Here is a 19,647-nt window from a genome sequence, read left to right as displayed (position 1 = left end):
CCCTTTTAGCTCAGTAATGAAGTCACTCTTGAGATTCATCCAAACTAAAGGGGTACAGCCCAGGGGCAAGGACTAGAAGGCAGGAGGGGACAGGAAAGCTGGTAATAGGGAGCCCAAGGTCAAGTTGGTATGTTGTGGGGTTGTTAACCAATGTCCTAAAACAACATGTATACTAACTTTAATAAGAAGCTAGTTCTGTAAACTTTCATCTAAAGTACAATTAAAAAAGGTATATGGAATCAAACTATATGCTTCTTTGGCTAGCTTTTATCACTTAGTAGTGTATCATTTTGTGTCATTACATAGACTTTTAAAACAGTGGTTTTCAAACTTTTTTAAGCAGCAGTAATGCTAGTGAAAATCTTAGGGGGGGACATCAAATAAGTAAATCATTAAAAGATAGTATTACATATATAGAGAGAATTTTAAACCGTTTATCATACATGGTATAACCAAAACCCGAACTTGATGCCATTGAGTTGATTCCAACTCATAGCGACACTATAGGACAGAGTAGTACTACAGCCCCATGGAGTTTCCAAGGGGTGGCTGGTGGATTCAAACTGCCAGCCTTTTGGTTAGCAGCCTGAGCTCTTAACCACTGCACCACCAGGGCTTCATGTATGGCATATAGATATTAAAACTATGAAGCTAGTGAGACAGGATGGGAAAATGTTTACATTGGCAAATGTAAAACACAAGATAATTGACTTGGATGTATCCTGTGATCACAGTTGTAAGGTGGGTACAGGAAGGTAAACACAGTTAAAATGAAGAAAATTGATTTTAGGGTTGTGGGATTATACAAGTGTTTTTTAAATCTGTCTCTGTTACTGGCGTTAGTTAAAAGCATTTGTCTTGTTGTGCCCCGTGCCAGCATTTACAAATGCCAATGTAATTCAGAACATCACCTGAATGACTCAGCAGCACCTCACACTCATCATGTCCAAAGTGGAATTTCTTGTCTTCACTTTCAAACTTGTTCTTCCTTCTTATTTATTTCTATAAAGGGCACTACTGTACTCATATCAGTAAGGCTTAGAAGTGTGTTATGTACAAGCAGCCTTGACACCTCCTTCACCATTTGCAATGTCTGTTGATCCTGCTTCCTTAGTAGTCCTTTTTGTCCCTTCCCCTCCATTCTCACTGCCACCAGCCTGCCTTGGACCCCTTATGGTTCTTCTCTTCAGTTTCATACTGCCCTCAGATTAATTTCCTAAGATATAAATCACTCTCCTATTCAAAACCCTTTAGAAGCCCTCCGTTGTCTATGGCATAGGGTGGCATTCTCTTCCACTCTCTGGCTCCATCATAACCATCAACTTCAGACCCCACTGACCCCTATCATGAACCTTATGCTGCAGCCAGAGCAGAATATTTACCATTTCCCCTGGGTGACGTAAACGGTTAAGTGCGTGACTGCTAGCCACACTCACCCTGGGGCTCCTCAGAAGACAGGCCTGGCAAGCTGCTTCTAAAAGGTCACAGCCTTAAAAACCCTTTGAATCATTTCTACCCCACAGCAATAACAGTCTTCAAGTCTTTTCCTGAAACTGCTCCCTTTACTTTTTCTGCCAAAGTCTTCTCTGGTCTTCAAGACCCAATTCATAACTAATATGTATAAAAAGAATGAAATGATACATGCAGCAATATGGTGAATCTCAAAAACAAATCAAAAGCCAGACACAAAAGAGTTACATACTGTATGATTCCATGTATGTGAAATGCTAGAATGGACAAAAAAATAATCTGTGGTGTTAGAAATTAGGAAATGCAGTAGTTACCCTTATCTGCAGGGGATAAGTTCCAAGACCTCCCATGGATGCCTGAAACCTTGGATAGTTCCAAACCCTATATATACTATGATTTGTCATGTACGTACGTACATGTGGTAAAGTTAAATTTATAGATTAGGTACAGTAAGAGATTAACAACAATAAAATAGAACGATTATAACAATTTTTTTTTTTTTTTACTGTAATAAAGTTACGCAAATGACAGTGTGAGATTTTATGCTACGTACTCATTTAACATTTTTGAACCGAAGTTGACCGCAGGTAACTGAAACTGCAGAAAGTGAAACCACTGGTGGAAGGGGGCTACTTTAATTGCTGGAGTGTGGGAAGTGAGAATTGACTAGAAAGGGGCACGAGGGTGATGGAAGTGTCCTATATCTTATTTTGGATAGTGGTTCCATGGGTGTATGCAGTTGTCAGAACGTATCAAACTGAACACCTAAGAGTCCATTTTGTTGGTTTGTTGATTATACCACAATTTCTTTTTATTAAAAAAAAGTCTTCAATGAGGCTTCCATGTGAAGAAATTGCCTCTGAGTCGTAATTCAAAACATTTTCTGTCTCACATTCTACTTTGTAGACACAACATGCGCGCGTGCACACATGCACACTGCTAACTAGACTGGGAGCTCCTTAAGAGCAGAAATCACTATTGGCAGACATTCGTTTTTTTTTTTAACAGTCCCTCGACTCCTTGACTCTGTACAGATTTAATCGAGCCCACCCAGCCAGCGGCTCTGGAGGAGAACTGGTGATCTGTTCCTGTAAAGATTATGGCCTAGGAAACTGTGTGGGGCAGTTCTGCTCTGTCATGTGGAGTCAATATGAGTTGAAATTCACTTGACAGCACCTGACAACATTTTCAGACAAACAGGAAACTGAGAACAGAAGTCAGGGTGTGGCCTTAGCTTTGGGAATGGCTCTGGCCCTAAGTTATTTCATTTGAAACACATTCGAACTGATTATTCAGTAGGTTCCTGTGTAATTTTTTTTACTGTGCTCTAAGTGAAAAAAAAAAATTTTTTTTTAAGTGAAAGCTTACAAATCGAGTCAGTCTCTCACACAAAAGCTTATGTACACCTTGCTACATTCCTGTGTAATTTTTAAGTTCTACAATTCTACATATAAAGACTGCGTATTTGTTGTCAATCGTGTATTTAATATTTAAATAATTGAGAAAAATAAAAGCGTATTTTGAAAATAGTTTGAAAAACTGCCAGGTGTTACGTAAGTGTAAATTCATACCTATGGTAGGAGGAAAATGAAGTTTGGTTTTAAAAGAATAATGCCATACAACTTCAACTTTGAATGAGGAAAGAGACTCTCTCCCTTCTCCTCCTCTTGTTAATTTCTTACAGTTGAGGTTTTGGATTTGGAAGGGACCCTAAGAGTCAACAAATCTAACCCTAATTGACGTGACTTCTTGCCATAGTATTGATGACACTATCTAATCTCTTCCAGCCCCTACCTGTATATGTAACTTGAGTAGCTTATTAACACCAAGTCTGAAGGAGCCTTTTTTTCTTTTTTCTTTCTCTGTCGGCACCTTCTAGCCATCATGGCAACTTCATCTGAGGAAGTTTTACTGATTGTAAAGAAAGTGCGTCAAAAGAAGCAAGATGGAGCACTGTACCTCATGGCAGAAAGAATTGCTTGGGCACCTGAAGGCAAAGATAGATTTACAATCAGCCATATGTATGCAGATATTAAATGTAAGTCAGCTATACAAAAGTCTGATGTATGTCATATTTGCTAGTAATTTTATAAAAAGATTGTATAACTGGTTTTTTTTTTTAATAGCATCAAAAAAATCAAACCGTATAGAAATAATTACAAAGTGGGATTATAGAGTATATACTGTTCTTTTTACTTTTCAGTTAATAATGGAGCTTGTACAGCTTTACAAATATAGATCTATTTCACATATAGATCACATATGCCTTATTTTATGAGTATCTTAACACTCAGCTGAATGGATGTGCAATCATGTATTTAACCCAGTCATCTGTTGAAGAACATTTAGGAAGTTTCCAGAATTTTGTTACTGCAAACAGTGCTACAGCACAGATCTGTGCACTTAATATCTTCTGAACTTGTATGTATAGGATGCATCTCTCCAATGAACTGGTTCCAAGGGTTCATGCATTTAAATGTTAGTAGATGCCAGATTGCCCTTCAATAAAATTGTACCATTTAAGCAGGTTGTCTAATTAATCTCTGGTTATGTGGTCATCATTTGTTGAAATGATAGACTCAACTTTATACCAGATATAGATGGGAGAAATACGGAACATAATATTTTATAATTTTTTTTTCTCCCCCAGTTTTTTCAAGTGTGAAGGGTTAAAATCAAAAACCTTTCGCTTTCCAAATTTGCAAGATGAGCTTTGAATTTATTACCCAGAGGATGTGCCACTTTGTGGCTCGATAATGATTTGGTTTAAAAATACCTGGTGAATCCTGGGATTTAGATACTTAGAAATTCCTCTGAAAGGAATTTCTGCAATTCACCTTTTTTTTTTTTTCTTGAATAGAAGAGACTGAGGGTAGACTAGTCAATCAAGCCCTTGGCAAATTGTGGTGTCTTAACTGACCATTAACATGGATTCGTTTATTTTCCTGCATGTAATATTTTCTCCTAGATAAAATCTTGTTTAGGTTTCGAGAAACATGACACTTCCAAAAACAGACAACCCTCAACTTACAAGTGCTCAGTTTACAAATGTCCTTTATGTATGAGTGAACAGCTGCCCTAGTCCCAAGGACTTACCTCTACTTTGCTGCTGGAAATGACCAAGGTCTCCAAGTAATTACTGTTTAAAATTCATCATAGTTCTTTACTACATAAACCATTTGGTCTTTTATCCACTATCTTGGTAATAATATCTTCTTTTAAAATTTTGTTTCTGTGGAAAAGTGCATCAAGTTTCTGATAATAGTCTCACGGACTAACATTTGTGCTATAATAAACTCATAAATCAGGAGCTGCCAGTATTAGCATTTCTCTTGAACGAGAAGCTAGCCCAGCAGCTTTGCAGAGCACTCACTAATTGTGAGACCCACAGTGCAGTACAGAATGTGTCTGTCTGCCGTCTCTCAACAAATCTCAGCTGTCAGGAAGGGAACAGATGATCCAAATGTAGATCTACTTCAGATTGGTTTTCATTTTAAGTTTAATATTGGAAAGAATGCCCATTTCTGAAAGAAGCCATTGAAAGTTACCAGTAATATGTTACTAAAGTGAAAATCAGCATTATTTCTTATCATAGCTAAAGTTAGCTAGTCAGAAAGTTTCAGAAGGAGGCTTCTCAGAGGCAGGAGCTAAGTAAGGTTAAAAGCAGTGATTAAGAAAAAGTGCATAGGAAGGAGTAATAGTCTGTTTTGGAGGAATGGTACAATGGAAGGTGCTGACTAGCAGTGTGAATTCCTTCGTATTGCTGCATTTAGCAGTAAGGTATTTCATCCAAACTGTTGGTCTGGAAGCATCATCTTCATTTGCAAAGTTGCTGTATATTTACGGTTTAGTGGGTCATTCAGGGCTGAGCTGAGAGCCCTAGTTAGCATATACATACTACCATTACTCATCCATCCAATGAGACAAAACCTGTTCTTCATGAAGAAGAGAAGCACTACTGTTGCCATGAGGCTCAGTCCTTAAGAATCCAAGTTCTTCATTAGATGGGTATATTTTAACATTCCCATTTCTAATTTTTTATTGGGAAAATCTTCAAAGCTACAAAAAAAAAAAAAACCAAAACATTAATACCTAAATAATGAATCCCACCTAGATACTACTCCTATTAACATCTTCTCTTGTTTGCTCTATTGTGTGTGCTCTCACTGTGTATGTGTACACTTTTGTTTAGAATATCATCGCACCAAGGAAATTTAATAATGAATATCCAGACCATTGTTACATTTCCCTAGTTGACCGATAATGTTTTTTATAGCTGTGAGGTGTTCCGTTTTGAGACCAGTATCCAAAATCTAAGTTCATGTATGTGGTTGTTTCCTTTGTCTCTTTGAGTATAGGCTTATAGAATATCACATTCTGAGTGTGTCTGTTTGTCTCCTTAGGGTTTTGCTTAATTTATTCCTGTATACCTGTATTTCTTGTAAACTTGAAAGTCAGGCCCAAAGACTTGATTATATTCAGGTTAAACATTTTGGGCAAGAATATATCATAGGTCGTGATGTTTACCTCTTAATGTATCACCTCAGAAAACGTATACTGTCAGGTTGTCCCACTTTTAATGAGGCTAAGTTTGATCACTTGGTTAAAGGGGTGCCACCAGATAGCTCTAATACAAGATTACATAATTCCCTTTGCAGTTAATAAGTAAGCCGTAGGCTTGTGTTGTACAAGTTTTTGAAATCATGCAAAATCTTTTTTTTTTTTTTTTCCAAAATGATATCGATTGGAGGCAGTCTGTCCAGGATGGATTCAGGACTCCTAGTTGTGTTTTAGAAAGCTTTAAAAAGGCCTGCCCCCATTGAATGGAAGCAAAAACTCATTAGTATCTGGAGGTAGAAGCAGCATGTGAGAAGAACCACACAAAAAGGATACTGAGGAAGGAAGCAGGGTGATTGCAATGAATTCCTTTAGCCATGCTCTGGTTGTACGGGATTATAACCCATTTATCTCTGTAGATACGTCAAGATTGGAACAGGACAGCTAAAGCCCAAAGGAATCCTACCTCTTCTTGAGAAGAGAAGTAACCTATTGTATGGCAATTTTCACAGCATGTCCTGATCTAATTAGTGGTGTGCTTCTTTTTAGGCCAGAAAATCAGTCCAGAAGGAAAAGCTAAAATTCAACTTCAGCTGGTCCTGCACGCAGGGGACACAACTAACTTCCATTTTTCCAATGAAAGCACAGCAGTGAAAGAGCGAGATGCAGTAAAGGACCTTCTTCAGCAGTTGCTGCCCAAATTCAAGAGGAAAGCAAATAAAGAACTGGAAGAGAAAAACAGGTGAAGGAGGAAAAGAATTGTCTTTTAGAGAGACACTAGGCCTCTTAATAGAGTAATGACTATCTTGTTACTTCTCACTACCTGCACTACAATAGTGTAATGTAGGAAAATACTGACTTTGGTGTCATTACCTCTGTGTTTGGTTCTCAGCTTCAGCATCTTACTAGCTCTGCGGCTATGGGCAGGTTATTTCATCACTTTAAGCCTTATGTTCCTCATCTGTATCAACCTCCAGAGGTTTTGAAAATTCTGTTAGAAGTATATGTAAGATGTTTGGCTTCTAGAGGTTAAACATTTGTTGCTGTCTTGCCATTTGTATGACAACTTTTCAGGGCACTTTTATATATCTTTTCTTTCATTATGAGGAGCCCTGGTGGTATAGTGGTTAAGAGCTTGGCCACTAACCAAACGGTTAGCAGTTTGAATCTACCCGCTGCTCCTTGGAATTCCTAAGGGGGCAGTTCTTCTCTGTCCTGTGGGGTCGCTATGAGTCAGAATCTGCTCGACAGCAGTGGGTTTTTTGGTTTTGGTTCAATCATAACAAAATAAAAACGTGTTTCATATCGTTGAAGTTTTTCTTTTAAAAATGTTACTTGAATGGTGTTTTATTCCAGAAGTTTAATTATATTCAATATATTCTACCACCAGAATGCTGCAAGAAGATCCTGTTTTGTTTCAGCTTTATAAAGACCTTGTTGTCAGTCAAGTGATCAGTGCTGAGGAATTCTGGGCCAATCGTTTAAATGTGAATGCAACAGATAGCTCTTCCATATCCAATCATAAGCAGGATGTTGGAATTTCTGCAGCGTTTCTGGTATGTGACCCTTCTAGATTTCTGAAAGGATGGAAAGATTGAAAACTGATACATATGTGTTAACAATGCCAGTTCCGTTGTAAAGCTTTAACATTTCCTTAAATTATCTGAAAGTTCAGTATCCATTGTATTCTAAAATATTTTAAAAATATATACAGTATTTTTTTAATGCATAATGATCATTATAGAAAATGTAAGATTTATAAAATATATTTGATAGCAAAATTGGGAATAGTTTACATATGGAATTAGAAAATGGGATTTAACTAGTCTACACTCCAACAGATGCAGGGCAGAATTTACTCAAAATTTGAGTACCAATTTTTTATGGTATCTTTCTGGGTGCTCTGTAGTGAATTGAATTACTAAGGCCTCTCCTAAAGAAACCAGTTGGTTAGATAATGTTACTTTAACTATTCAGTAACCAAGGTTGATGGTGGTTCTGGTAACTACCCAAGTTTTATGTTCAAGCTTCACTAGCTATCTGCCTTCGCCCACACTTAAATGTTGGACTTTGAGGGAGGCTGATTGTATAGGTCACTAAGACTGCGTGAAACCCGGCCATGCCTCCTTGAGCCTTATCTGTATGTCAGAAGTGAAGGTGAAGGATTTACTCTGTCGGTGCAGTTCACTCAGAAAGTCTGTATTTCACCAGTGTCTAACTGAGAATTAGACATCTTCCCCCAATGTTCTTACTATTATGTGGTCTTTATTTTAGGCTGATGTCCGGCCTCAAACAGATGGCTGTAATGGCCTGAGATATAATTTAACATCTGATATCATTGAGTCCATATTTCGGACTTACCCAGCAGGTAAGAAGAATCAGTTCTTCCAGATAGTTAAAGTGTTTGTTTGGGTGAGTTCTGAATATATATCAATGAAAAATAAAAAACTTCCCCTTTATTCCTGTTTAAGTGCCATAATACGTGTAAAGTACATTAATCACTGCCTGATAAACATGGTAAATAGTAGATAATTTATGTCCTATCATCAATTAATTGGTGTGATGACTGCCAGTCTTTGCATTAGTGGTTCTTAAATTTTAGCCCTCAACACATATGAGAGAGATGACATCTCCAGAGGCATCAGTAAAAGAGTCTGTCTGCAGCACCAGCACATATCATCCTTCATGCTGCCTCCAGAGTGACCTAACCCACAAATCATTCCCCATGCAAAAACCATCCTAAAAATTCAGATTCCTTGATCCCAGCCCTAGTGATTTATGATGTACAGCCAACCCTGCTTCATTCTTTCTTCTGACCATACAGTGCTCTCTTAAGCTATATGCTGTTTCCTCTTCCCACTTCCTTACTTAGGCAGCTTTAGTCCTTAGGAAACATCTGTCCCTCGGAACTCAGCTCAAACATTGCCTCATTGCCACCTCTATAAATTCCTGAGTTCCTCAGGCAGACAGTGCCTTGTGTTTGCCTCAGTAAGTTATCACATTGTACTGTAATTTTTTACATATATATGTCTGATAACAATAAGAAACGATTGTGTGGTATTTAAGGAGCCCTGCCATCACAGTGGAAACCCTGGTGGTGTAGTGGTTAAGAGCTACAGCTGTTAATCAAAAGGTTGGCAGTTTCAATCTACTAGGCGCTCCTTGGAAACCGTACGGGGCAGTTCTCTGTCCTACAGGGTCGCTTTGAGTCAGAATTGACTGGATGGCAATGGTTGTTTTTTTGTTTTTTTTTTAGATAGCACAGTGGTTAAGCATTCAGCTGCTAACCAAAAGGGTCAGCAGTTCAAAGCCACCCAGTGGCTCCACGGGAGAAAAGACCTGATGATCTGCTCCCATAAAGATTACAACCTAGAAAACTCTTGCTCTGAGTCAAATCTATGAGTCGGAATTGACTCAGCGGTAACGGGTTTGGTTTTGGGTTTATGAGTCAAAGCGACTTGATGGCACACAACAATGACATGTAGTGTTTACTATGTGCCACACATTGTTCTAAGGGCTTTATGTGTTATTAACTCATTTAATCCTCACAACAGCTCTATGAAGGTAGGTACTATTACTACGCCCATTTTACAGATGATGAAACCAAGGTACAGAGAGAATAATTTGCTCAAGGTCGCACAGATAGTCAGTGGCTGAGCTAGAATTTTAAACTCAGTCTCTCTGACTCAGAAAACTATGCTGTTAACCAGTTATGCTCAGTAGATAGTAAGCTTCTGGACTGCTGCACTTACAGTCCAGTGAGTGTTGGAGCCGTCACATCCCCAGCACCTGACACAGTGCCTTGGACTGAGAGGGCCCATGTGTAGGTGAACAAACACGCAAACTCAGATCTATCCGATTCCAAAATTCTTGGTATTTTTTAAAAATGATTTTCTACTTGCCTAATTCTCTTGATGCAACATAACATTTTGTTTGTGATTTGTTAAGATTCATAGACGTATGTTACCTCATCTCTCAAGCTATATTTCATATTAGTTCACAGTATGTAAAGTTGAGCAGATTCATAATCTAATTTTTGTTTTTAGTTTGTATTTCAGGTATCTAAGAGGTTTTAAGAAATTAAAATTCAATATATGACTAAATGTTTTTTGGCTTTTTTTCACAGTAAAAATGAAATATGCAGAAAATGTTCCCCACAACATGACAGAAAAGGAGTTCTGGACACGATTTTTCCAGTCCCATTATTTTCACAGGGACCGGCTGAATACAGGGTCTAAGGACCTCTTTGCAGAATGTGCCAAAATAGATGAAAAAGGTAATTCTTTATCCCTGACACACTTGTTATATGCTCTGTAGTCTTTTTTTTTTTTTTAAGCCACTAGAGCTGCTAATGAAATTTTTTTTTTTTTTTTTTTCCCGAAAAAGATAAGACTTAGGTCAACTTTTTGTTATGTTGATTTTTCTAGGGTTAAAAACAATGGTTTCATTAGGAGTGAAAAACCCACTACTAGATTTGACGGCTTTGGAAGATAAACCATTAGATGAGGTAAGCAGTGAAAGGATTTATCAGAGAATACAGTCCTTTTCTAATCTTCAAAACTTTTTTTTTTATTGTGTTTTAAGTGAAAGTTTACTCATCAAGTCAGTGTCTCATACAAAAACGTACACACATCTTGCTATGTACTCCTAGTTGCTCTCTCCCTAATGAGACAGCACACTTCTCTCTACCCTGTATTCCCCGTGTCCATTCAGCCAGCTTCTGTCCCCCTCTGCCCTCTCATCTACCCACCAGACAGGAGCTGCCCACACAGTCTTATGGGTCTACTTGAGCCAAGAAGCTCACTCCTCATCAGTATCATTATAGTCCAGCCCATTACCTATCTGAAGAGTTGACTTCAGGAATGGTCCAGTCTTGGGCTAACAGAGGGTCTGAGGACCATGACCTCCCCGGGTCCTTCTAGTCTCAGTCAGACCATAAAGTCTGGTCTTCTTGAAAAGTTTTATAGTTATGAAATTGTCCTAAATGCAAATGTTACACTTGGGAGAATGCAGAACAAGGAAGACACTGTTATTTGGAGTCATTTATCAAAAATGCTTTTAAGTAGCACTATGTGCTTTTAAAATTGCCTTCAAGAACTGAAATTCCTGTATGAGTTGCTTAAAACATTCTTAAAAACAATTTTCTACCTCCCCATCAGTATTTCTCTAGGTAATAATGAAGACTACTTGGTGATGAGTCCAGCTTGATGCTCTAGCTAACATTTAACCTAAGGAAATGTTGATAAGTATTAAGAGACAAGGAGAAGGAAGCACTTGTTCATTGCCCACTATTTGCCAAACCTTGAGTGCCCTTGTGACCCTTATCCTACCTAACCCCAGTATGTTTCAGCAACTAGACCATCCAGGATGAGCTACCTTAGCATCATGTCTGGACCTACAAATTTATCTAGTCACAGAGATGCAGGTGGCTCCTTCTAATCAGGGCTAATTCCATTCCTGCCTCAATCTGCTAGCCCTGGGACCCAACTTCCTCAGTTTTTCCCTTCACTCTCTAATTCATTTTCTTGCCCTTCTTTTTGCTTCTTTCCTGCTGACCATATAAACATGCTCGCACTGTCTTTGTTCATTTCTTTCCCACCTTATTTTGGCACATGTTCTCACCAACTGAGAAAACCAATGTTAAAATTTTGTGCTACAATCTGATTATAAATTAACAGAAAATAATCCCTGGCACTTAGATGAGTCATTATCCTTTATGAATTTTAGTCATGTCCTTGGTGAACCTCAGCACATGACAAACATGCCTTCCTAATCATCCTAAGAAGACAAAGCTTAATGTGACGCTTAGCGTGCTGGAAATTTTTGTTTGTTTTTTTAAATAAAAATGCTGGCATATTGTACATGCATTTTTGTTAACTTTCTTTTTCACTTTTGCTTGTTATCAGTATCAGTCCCAGCTAAATATAGCATAGTTGTTGAGGAAGTAGGCTTTAAAATCAAACTATCTGGCTTAGACTCTGCCATTTTTTAACCTTTCTAAGCCAGCTTTCTTATAAAATCAGGATATAATAGTATTGGCCTTATAGGATTGCTACCAGAGTCAAAAGAGCCTGTTAGATAGTAAGTGCTTAATGAGTAATAGCTGTGAACTATTATTATCTACATTTTTTAATACCTACATAGTATTTTATCGTGTGGGTGTACTAACATTTATGTAAACGGTTCCGTATTAGAAGTATTGATTGATCCACGTTTTCTTCTTTCCCTGTAAACCTCTAAATGTAAGTGTCCCAGAATATGGTCTCTGGCCCCTTCTGAATACATTCTGTCCATGCCAGTGCTTTAAATATCATGTAACAGTGACTCCGCAATAACCCTGGTCTGTCTTAACCCCTGAAGGAGCCCTGATGGTGCAGTGGTTAAGCACTCCACCGCTAACCAAAAGGTTGGCAGTTCAACTCCACCAGCCGTTCCAAGGGAGAAAGATGTGGCAGTCTGCTTCCTTAAAGATTTACAGGTGGTTCTACTCTGTCCTGTAGGGTTGCTGTGAGTTGGAAGCAACTTGACGACCACGGGTTTGGTTTTTTTTATTTTAACCACAGGATATATCAGAAATCCTATATCCAGCTTGTCTGCTTGAAATTTCCACTTAAGTGTTTCAGACATCTAATCTTAACATGTCCAAAAAGGAACATTTGATTCCCATCCTCATAAACCTGTTTCTCCCTGGGTCTTTGCTATCACAGTACAAAGCATTACCATGGACTCAGTTGCTGAAGCCAAAAAACTCCGAAGTCTCTGTGATCCTCCCCTTCTTTTACCTCCAACATCCAGTTTATCAACAAGTCATCTACATCTGTTCTGTATATTTCTAGCTCCGCAGACATACCCTTTTGATTTTAATTTATCACCAACTTTGGCTTGATTGCTTATGTTAGCCTCCTAAGTGATCTTCCTGCCTTCACTCTTGTTCCCTATAGCTCATTCTCCCCTAGCAGTAAGTTATAATATAAATCAGATCATACTGTTCTCCTGTGTAAAACTATTCAGTAGCTTCTTACTGAACTTAGAATACAATCCAAGCCCCTAAAGGCTCTGCTTAATCAGGCCCTTTCTTGCTGCTACCTCAAGTTGGGCCACTTTCACTTATTGGGTGTATTTGAGACCACAATGGCCGCCTTTCAGTTCCATGCCAAGTTTCTTCTACCTCAGAGTCCTTGCAGATAGTGTTCCTTCTGCACTCTTCCACTAATTAGCTACTACCCATCTCTGAGACATCTGCTTTAATGTTTCTGAGAAGAGACCTTCCCTAAACGCTATTGAATGTAGCTGCTCTCCAGTCCAGTTACCCCATCATGTCACTGTCTTATTTTCTTTATAAAATTGATCTCTTTCAAAAAAGATCTTTTCTAAAATTGTTTTACTTAACAATTACCAGTAAAAAGTGTCCCCTTAATACAGTGTAAGCCCTGTGAGGCAAGCTCTTTTCTTGCTTACTGGTATATCTCCAGTACATGGCATATATTAGGAACTCAGTAATTACCTGACGAATGAATCCCATGTGAGTCTCTCTATGATCTCTTATCTCTAATATCTTACTAATCCCTGACCCACCTTTCATTCCAGCTGTACTGAAAAACATATAATCCCATGACATAAATACACACTAACTTGCTTCCATACCTTTGCTTAAACAGTTTCCTCCCCCTGAAATACTGTATCCCCCATGTCTGCCTTGCAAGCACCATCTTATGGCACTCCGTAAAGCTTGTCCTAACCCACCTCCTCTCCTTAGGTAGAATCGACCACTTCCTCTCTCAGAGTTACCTATAACACGTAGCTGCATTTACTGGTTTAGAGCCCAGCTTCCCACTAACTAGTATTTAGGCTCCTATCGGGTAGGGTATTATCAACTTTACATGTATAGCGCCTAACACATAATACGCTTTCAATACTTGTTTGAAAAGTACCTCATGGAATTCTTCAGGATCTCATTTTGTAGAACTTGGACAAGTTGATTAGCTTGCCTAGACTTTTATTAAGGTCCCTCGGTGGTGCAAACGGTTTGTGCTCAACTGCTAACCTAAAGGTTGGCAGTTCAGTCCCACCCAAGGGTGCTGCAGAAAATAGGCCTGGTGATCTACTTCCATTAGGATTACAACCAAGAAAACCCTATGGAGCAGTTCTACTCTGTAACACAAAGGGTCGCCATGAGTCGGAACTACCAACAAGCTTATGTTAGAAAAAAGTGATAAAGCCAGAATTTGAATCCATATCTTTTTGACTCCAAAGTCCATGTTTGTTTGTTTTTGTTTTGTTTTGCTTTTTACTATATCCTGTTCCTTCATTTAATGGTTTACTAACTAGATCAACAAATACTGTTTTTTTCTTTTTTTTAACTGAGATTTCTTTTTTTTTTTTAATTGTGCTTTAGGTAAAAATTTACAGCTCAAGTTAACTTCTCATACAAAAATTTATACACATATTGCTATGTGACACTAGTTGCAATTCCCATGATGTGACGGCACACTCCCCCCTTTCCGCCCCAGGTTTCCGGTGTCCATCCAGCCAGCTCCTGTCCTTTCCTGCCTTCTCATCCTGCCTCTAGATAGGAGCCACCCATTTGGTCTCATGTATCTGCTTGAACTAAGAAGTACACTCCTCATGATGATTATTTTATGTTTTATGGCCTAGTCTAATCTTTGCCAGAAGAGTGGGCTTCTGGAATGGTTTTAGTTCTTGGTTAACAGCGTCTGGTGGCCATGGCTTCAGGGGTTCCTCCAGTCTCCCTCAGATCATTAAGTCTGGTCTTTTTACAGGAATTTGAGTTCTGCCCCATACTTTTCTCCCGCTCCATCAGGGACTCTTTGTTAAACAACTACTCTTTAAAAAAAGTACAGAGTTTAAAGTTAAGATTTTTTTTTCCTAATACTTAAAGGAGTAAATGATGTTTCCTAATTTTTTACATGTACAGTGTCATTTATGTATTTTTAAATGTTCTCCTATAAGTATTTAGTAATGCTTATAAAAATTGTTAATCTCTTCAGCAAATCCTTCCAAGTAACCATGTCTGTTGGAATAGACAAGAAAATCAGAACCTCGTTTTGATTTTTAATGTACTGAATTGTTTTTCATAGGGCTATGGCATTTCCTCTGTGCCATCTACTTCTAATTCTTCTAAATCCATAAAGGAGAATAGTAATGCTGCCATCATCAAGAGGTTTAACCACCATAGTGCCATGGTCCTGGCAGCAGGTCTCAGGAAACAGTTAAGTATACATACAAAGGCTCTGGGCTTTTCAAGATAGCCAAATGGAATTGTGTTGTTCTCGTTTTGGTTTTTTTAATGTTAATTTTTTTTCACCTTTGTTTTAAGAGAAGCACAAAATGAACAAAACAGTGAGCCCAGCAGCGTGGATGGGAATTCCAGAGATGCAGACTGCTTTCAGCCAGCAGTCAAAAGGGTATGAGCAAAAAATCTGGACCATTTAGGACTCAGGTTTCTCCAGATACCTTATATAGCTGCGAGTACTTTATGTTAACTCTTAATTATTGCATGTGACCCAATTCTTTTGACCAAGGTATTAAGTGTTTGGATTAAAAGTAGAGCGTTATGACGAGTTCTTCCTCAGCTTTGGATTGCCATGGACTCAGTCTGTTAACCATTTCTTTTTTTTTTCCCTTCACATGTGCAAAAACGCAAAAATTGACACAGTTTTGGTTTTTCCGGGGAAGATTATATAACAAAGGTAGTACGACAGAAGGAAAAACTTAAGTTTCATGTGTATGATTTAAAAAGAAAGCAATTTGTCCCTCATGTTAAACCTGTCATTAATTTATATATTTTTAAGCTTCCCACCTTTCTCCCAGTGTAAAAGCAAATTACGATAAAATCTTAGAGGGCAGTTTGACGATACGTATCAAAAATTTAAATGTTTATGCTCTTTGATCCAGCAGTGTTCCTCTCCTAGACATTTAAGGATATGTGCACAGATTTAGATACACATATTCATTATAATATTAGAAATAGGAAACATCCTAATATCCATTCCATGGACTTTGGTGCAGCCATTAATGACTTAAAAAAGATTTAACAATAAATTGAATCAAAAAGAGTTCACAAAACAGACTGTATGATGTAATTTCACATGTTGGAAAAAAAAGTTCATAAATTTTACAAGTCCTTTAAAGAATATGCTAAATGGTTATCGTTTGGTAAGGGGATTATGGGGGAGTCTTATACTTTGTATTTCATATATTTCAGTAATTTAATATCTTTATAAGCATGTGGTATCTTTAACAAAACTAGTAAGTTTTTGAACTAAAAAGAGTAAAACATTTTAGTGTAAGTTGTAGAGAGATGTTATAGAAGAAATCTTTTTAAAAAAAAAAGAAATCTAGGCAGTGATGCTTTCTTTTCAGTACTGCTGCACTAAGTGCCCTTCATTCTTGGTAACAAAAGAGTTACCAAAGATCATTGTTTCTCTGTGTAAATTTTCATAATATTGAAGAGTAAATGCTAGCCCTGGATATTCTTTCAAGTCAATAGTTGACTGCTATGTGTTCTACAAAGGATTTTATAGAATTAGAGTCAGGATAATGGCAGGGTCCTTGCACCTACAGAGTGTTCAGTTAAGCATGAAAGTCAGGTGACCTAACTCTAGGTCTTGGCAGAAGTTTAGGGTTTGGATTATTACGGGAGCTTGAGTGAGGTCATAGCTTAGGTAAGGTAACAACGGAATAGAAATGAGAGTGACATATGGGAAAGGCAGTGAAGACATCAGTATGCTTTGAAGTTGGGTGAGGTATAGTGTTGAGGAAAAAACGTGTAACGTTGAGTCTAGCCAAAGGAGGACTGATCGGTGTGTTACTTTTGAATATCATGTTGAGAAAGTTCGATTTGTTCCTATACTATAAGGGAACCATTCAGATTCTTGAAATAGGGGCAATTTAAAATACCGAGCTTTCAAATTCATCTCTTTTGAGATAATATTTAGTAGCATAAATGTTTTGATCTTAGCTTCGGTAGCTGCATTTGAAAATCGATTAGGTGAATTTCTTAGCTGTGTAGAGGATGAGGTATTGTAGAACTGAGTTTTACAAATATTTACGTAGGTTATCTTTACGTGTCTTTTATAATTACTGTGTTTTTATTATAAAGCTCTATAAATTTAAGTAGTTTGTTACTAGCACAGGAGAAAACAAATTAGTAAAACCGAAACAGTCCAGAAGTAAACCCAAACACATGGGAGCATTAAGTGTTTATAAACATGGCATTTCAAAATCAGTGGGAAGAGACAAATTATTCCATAAATGGTGTTAGAATTACTGGTTAATCATTTAATAAAAAGAAATTTAGAGTCCTTACCTTACTCCTTATTCCAAAATAATTTCAGGCAGATCAAAAATTTAAGCAAAAAAATGAAACCGCAGAAAAAAGGATGGGAGTGAATTTTTTATAATCAAAATAAAAAACACTTCAGTCTGGGAGAAAAAGTATTTGTAACAGGTATAATAAAAGATTAAATTCCTTAATATTTAGGGAATTCCCACACACCACCACCCCCCGCAAAAAAAGGTATACCTAATATAAAAATAGCAGAAAGCATCAGTAGATAGTTCATTGGGGAAAAACAGTAAAATTTTCACCTACCAAATTGGCAATAATTAAAAGTTCAGTAATACTTAGCATGGTAGCGGTGTGGGAAACAGGTACTCTTCATAAGTGGTGAATAAGAGTGTATATTGGTTCGATTATTTGTAGGGCTGTCATCTTGAGGAGACTTTATTTTATACCCTTTGTCTTGGTTATCTTGTGCTGCCGTAACAGAAATACCACAAGTGGATGGCTTTAACAAAGAGAAATTTATTCTCCCACAGTCTAGTAGGTTACAAGTCCAAGTTTAGAATGTGGTAGCTCCAGGGGAAGGCTTTCTCTCTCTGTTGGCTCTGGAGGAAGGTCCTTGTTCTCAATCTTCCCCTGGTCGAGGAGCTTCTCAGGCGCAGGGACCCCATGTCCAAAGGATGCGCTCTGCTCCTGATGCTGCTTTCTTGGTGGTATGAGGTCCCCGCTCTCTGCTAGCTTCCCATTCATTTCTTGAGAGATAAAAGGTGGTGCAGGCCACACCCCAGGGAAACTCCTTTACGTTGGATCTGAGTAAGGGTGGTGTTACAATCCCGCCCTAATCCTCTCAACGTAAAATTACAATAACAAAATGGAAGACAACCACAAAACACTGGGAATCATGGCCTTAACAAGTTAATACGCATTTTTTGGGGGGGCGGGGGGCACAATTCAATCCATGACACCCTTCTGTACAGTTGTTTTGTTTTGTTTTGTTTTTTCCAGTCATGTTCATTACTTGTGTAAGGGACAGTTTCTGACAAAAAGTATTGTGTTAATAATTATAGGCGAAGTTACAAGAGTCCATTGAATATGAAGACTTGGGAAAAAATAATTCCATAAAAACAATTGCACTAAACCTCAAGAAGTCAGATAGGTAAGTTTGGATTAACTTGATGCAGAATAGCTATATAGCAGTTCAGTACAGAATATATTCTGCAAATATAGTGTTTGAATTTTAGTAAGTTTGTTACCATAAAATTACATTTTTTCTTTTAAAAACTTGCTTTGTGGACCTCAAGTAAGCTTCCTAAATGATCAAAGCCAAGAAGATAAAATTTGGATCTCTGTGATCTTACCTTTTTATTGCTCTTTTGGAAATTAAATTATTTTATTGAAATCTCTGTAACCTATAGTATTGTGTTTTGCTTTGAGGGAACATTGTATTGCCCCATAAAATGTTTGAAAGGCAAATGTTTAGCATCCTTACTCTGCATAATTAGTCATTTCTTTCTTCTGTGCTGACCTTCAGGTATTATCATGGTCCAACTCCAATCCAGTCACTACAGTATGCAACAAGTCAGGATATTATTAATTCTTTTCAAAGTATTAGGCAAGAAATGGAAGCTTACACACCCAAATTAACTCAGGTAGGTGGCATGTGCTGTTCGAAGACCAGAATTCTGTGGTTCCTTCTTCACTTTATGAGTACAACTAGATTGAACTATACAACTGATGTTTTAATTGGGTTTAAATTCATATTTCTACTAGTAAATTATTCTCAGTTTTAAAAACAGGTAGGGAGAAGAGGTATTTGGTCATATCTAAGATGTATCTGAAGATAAGATGTTAACAGAAGGAAGTATTGAATTTTATAGTTGCTAATTTTTTCCTTACGTGGTTTTATTGGAAAAATCTCTCATATTTCTCAGTTCCTTCTGGACATCACTTTGGATGGTCTGCATGACTTCAAACTCAGAATATTTAAAGCAAAACTCATTGCTCTCCTTTATTTTTCCCTGGCTGTATTCATACTTCAATGGATCAGCGCAAGCTCTATCAGTTCTTCAGTGTTTCTTGATTTCATCAACTTGGTTTAAGCAAACCAAAGCCATCTTCCACACTGCCACAGCAAGTTATCTTTCTGACAACATTTATCTGATCTCATCACTCTACAACTTAAAAACCTTCACTACCTCCCTTCATTGCCATAGTTAATAGTCTGGACACCATAGTCTAGTATGCAGGACCCTTTACAATCTGGGCCCAGCCCACTTCACCAGTCTCAGCTCCAGCCGTAGTCCCTACCTCTGCCT

At 37.8% G+C, this 19,647-nt stretch overlaps 1 protein-coding gene across 2 annotated transcripts in view; it reads left to right on the top strand.

The window, feature by feature from the left end:
* Window positions 1–19,647, top strand: part of GTF2H1 (general transcription factor IIH subunit 1) — a 35,792-nt gene that overhangs the window by 5,317 nt on the left and 10,828 nt on the right. The window contains exons 2-11 of one of the 2 annotated variants that reach the window (XM_003411981.4): window positions 3,350–3,508; window positions 6,577–6,769; window positions 7,418–7,583; window positions 8,302–8,395; window positions 10,154–10,303; window positions 10,455–10,534; window positions 15,126–15,256; window positions 15,365–15,452; window positions 18,400–18,488; window positions 18,864–18,981. In XM_003411981.4, coding sequence (XP_003412029.1) covers window positions 3,355–3,508; window positions 6,577–6,769; window positions 7,418–7,583; window positions 8,302–8,395; window positions 10,154–10,303; window positions 10,455–10,534; window positions 15,126–15,256; window positions 15,365–15,452; window positions 18,400–18,488; window positions 18,864–18,981 — 1,263 coding nt within the window. In that variant the 5' untranslated portion in view covers window positions 3,350–3,354. The remainder of the gene's footprint in view (window positions 1–3,349; window positions 3,509–6,576; window positions 6,770–7,417; window positions 7,584–8,301; window positions 8,396–10,153; window positions 10,304–10,454; window positions 10,535–15,125; window positions 15,257–15,364; window positions 15,453–18,399; window positions 18,489–18,863; window positions 18,982–19,647) is intronic. The other variant, XM_023550802.2, reaches the window with a different exon arrangement.

The sequence above is a fragment of the Loxodonta africana genome, chromosome 7 (genome assembly GCF_030014295.1).
Source record: "Loxodonta africana isolate mLoxAfr1 chromosome 7, mLoxAfr1.hap2, whole genome shotgun sequence".
Taxonomy (NCBI): domain Eukaryota; kingdom Metazoa; phylum Chordata; class Mammalia; order Proboscidea; family Elephantidae; genus Loxodonta; species Loxodonta africana.
This window is presented reverse-complemented; position numbering and strand designations above follow the sequence as displayed.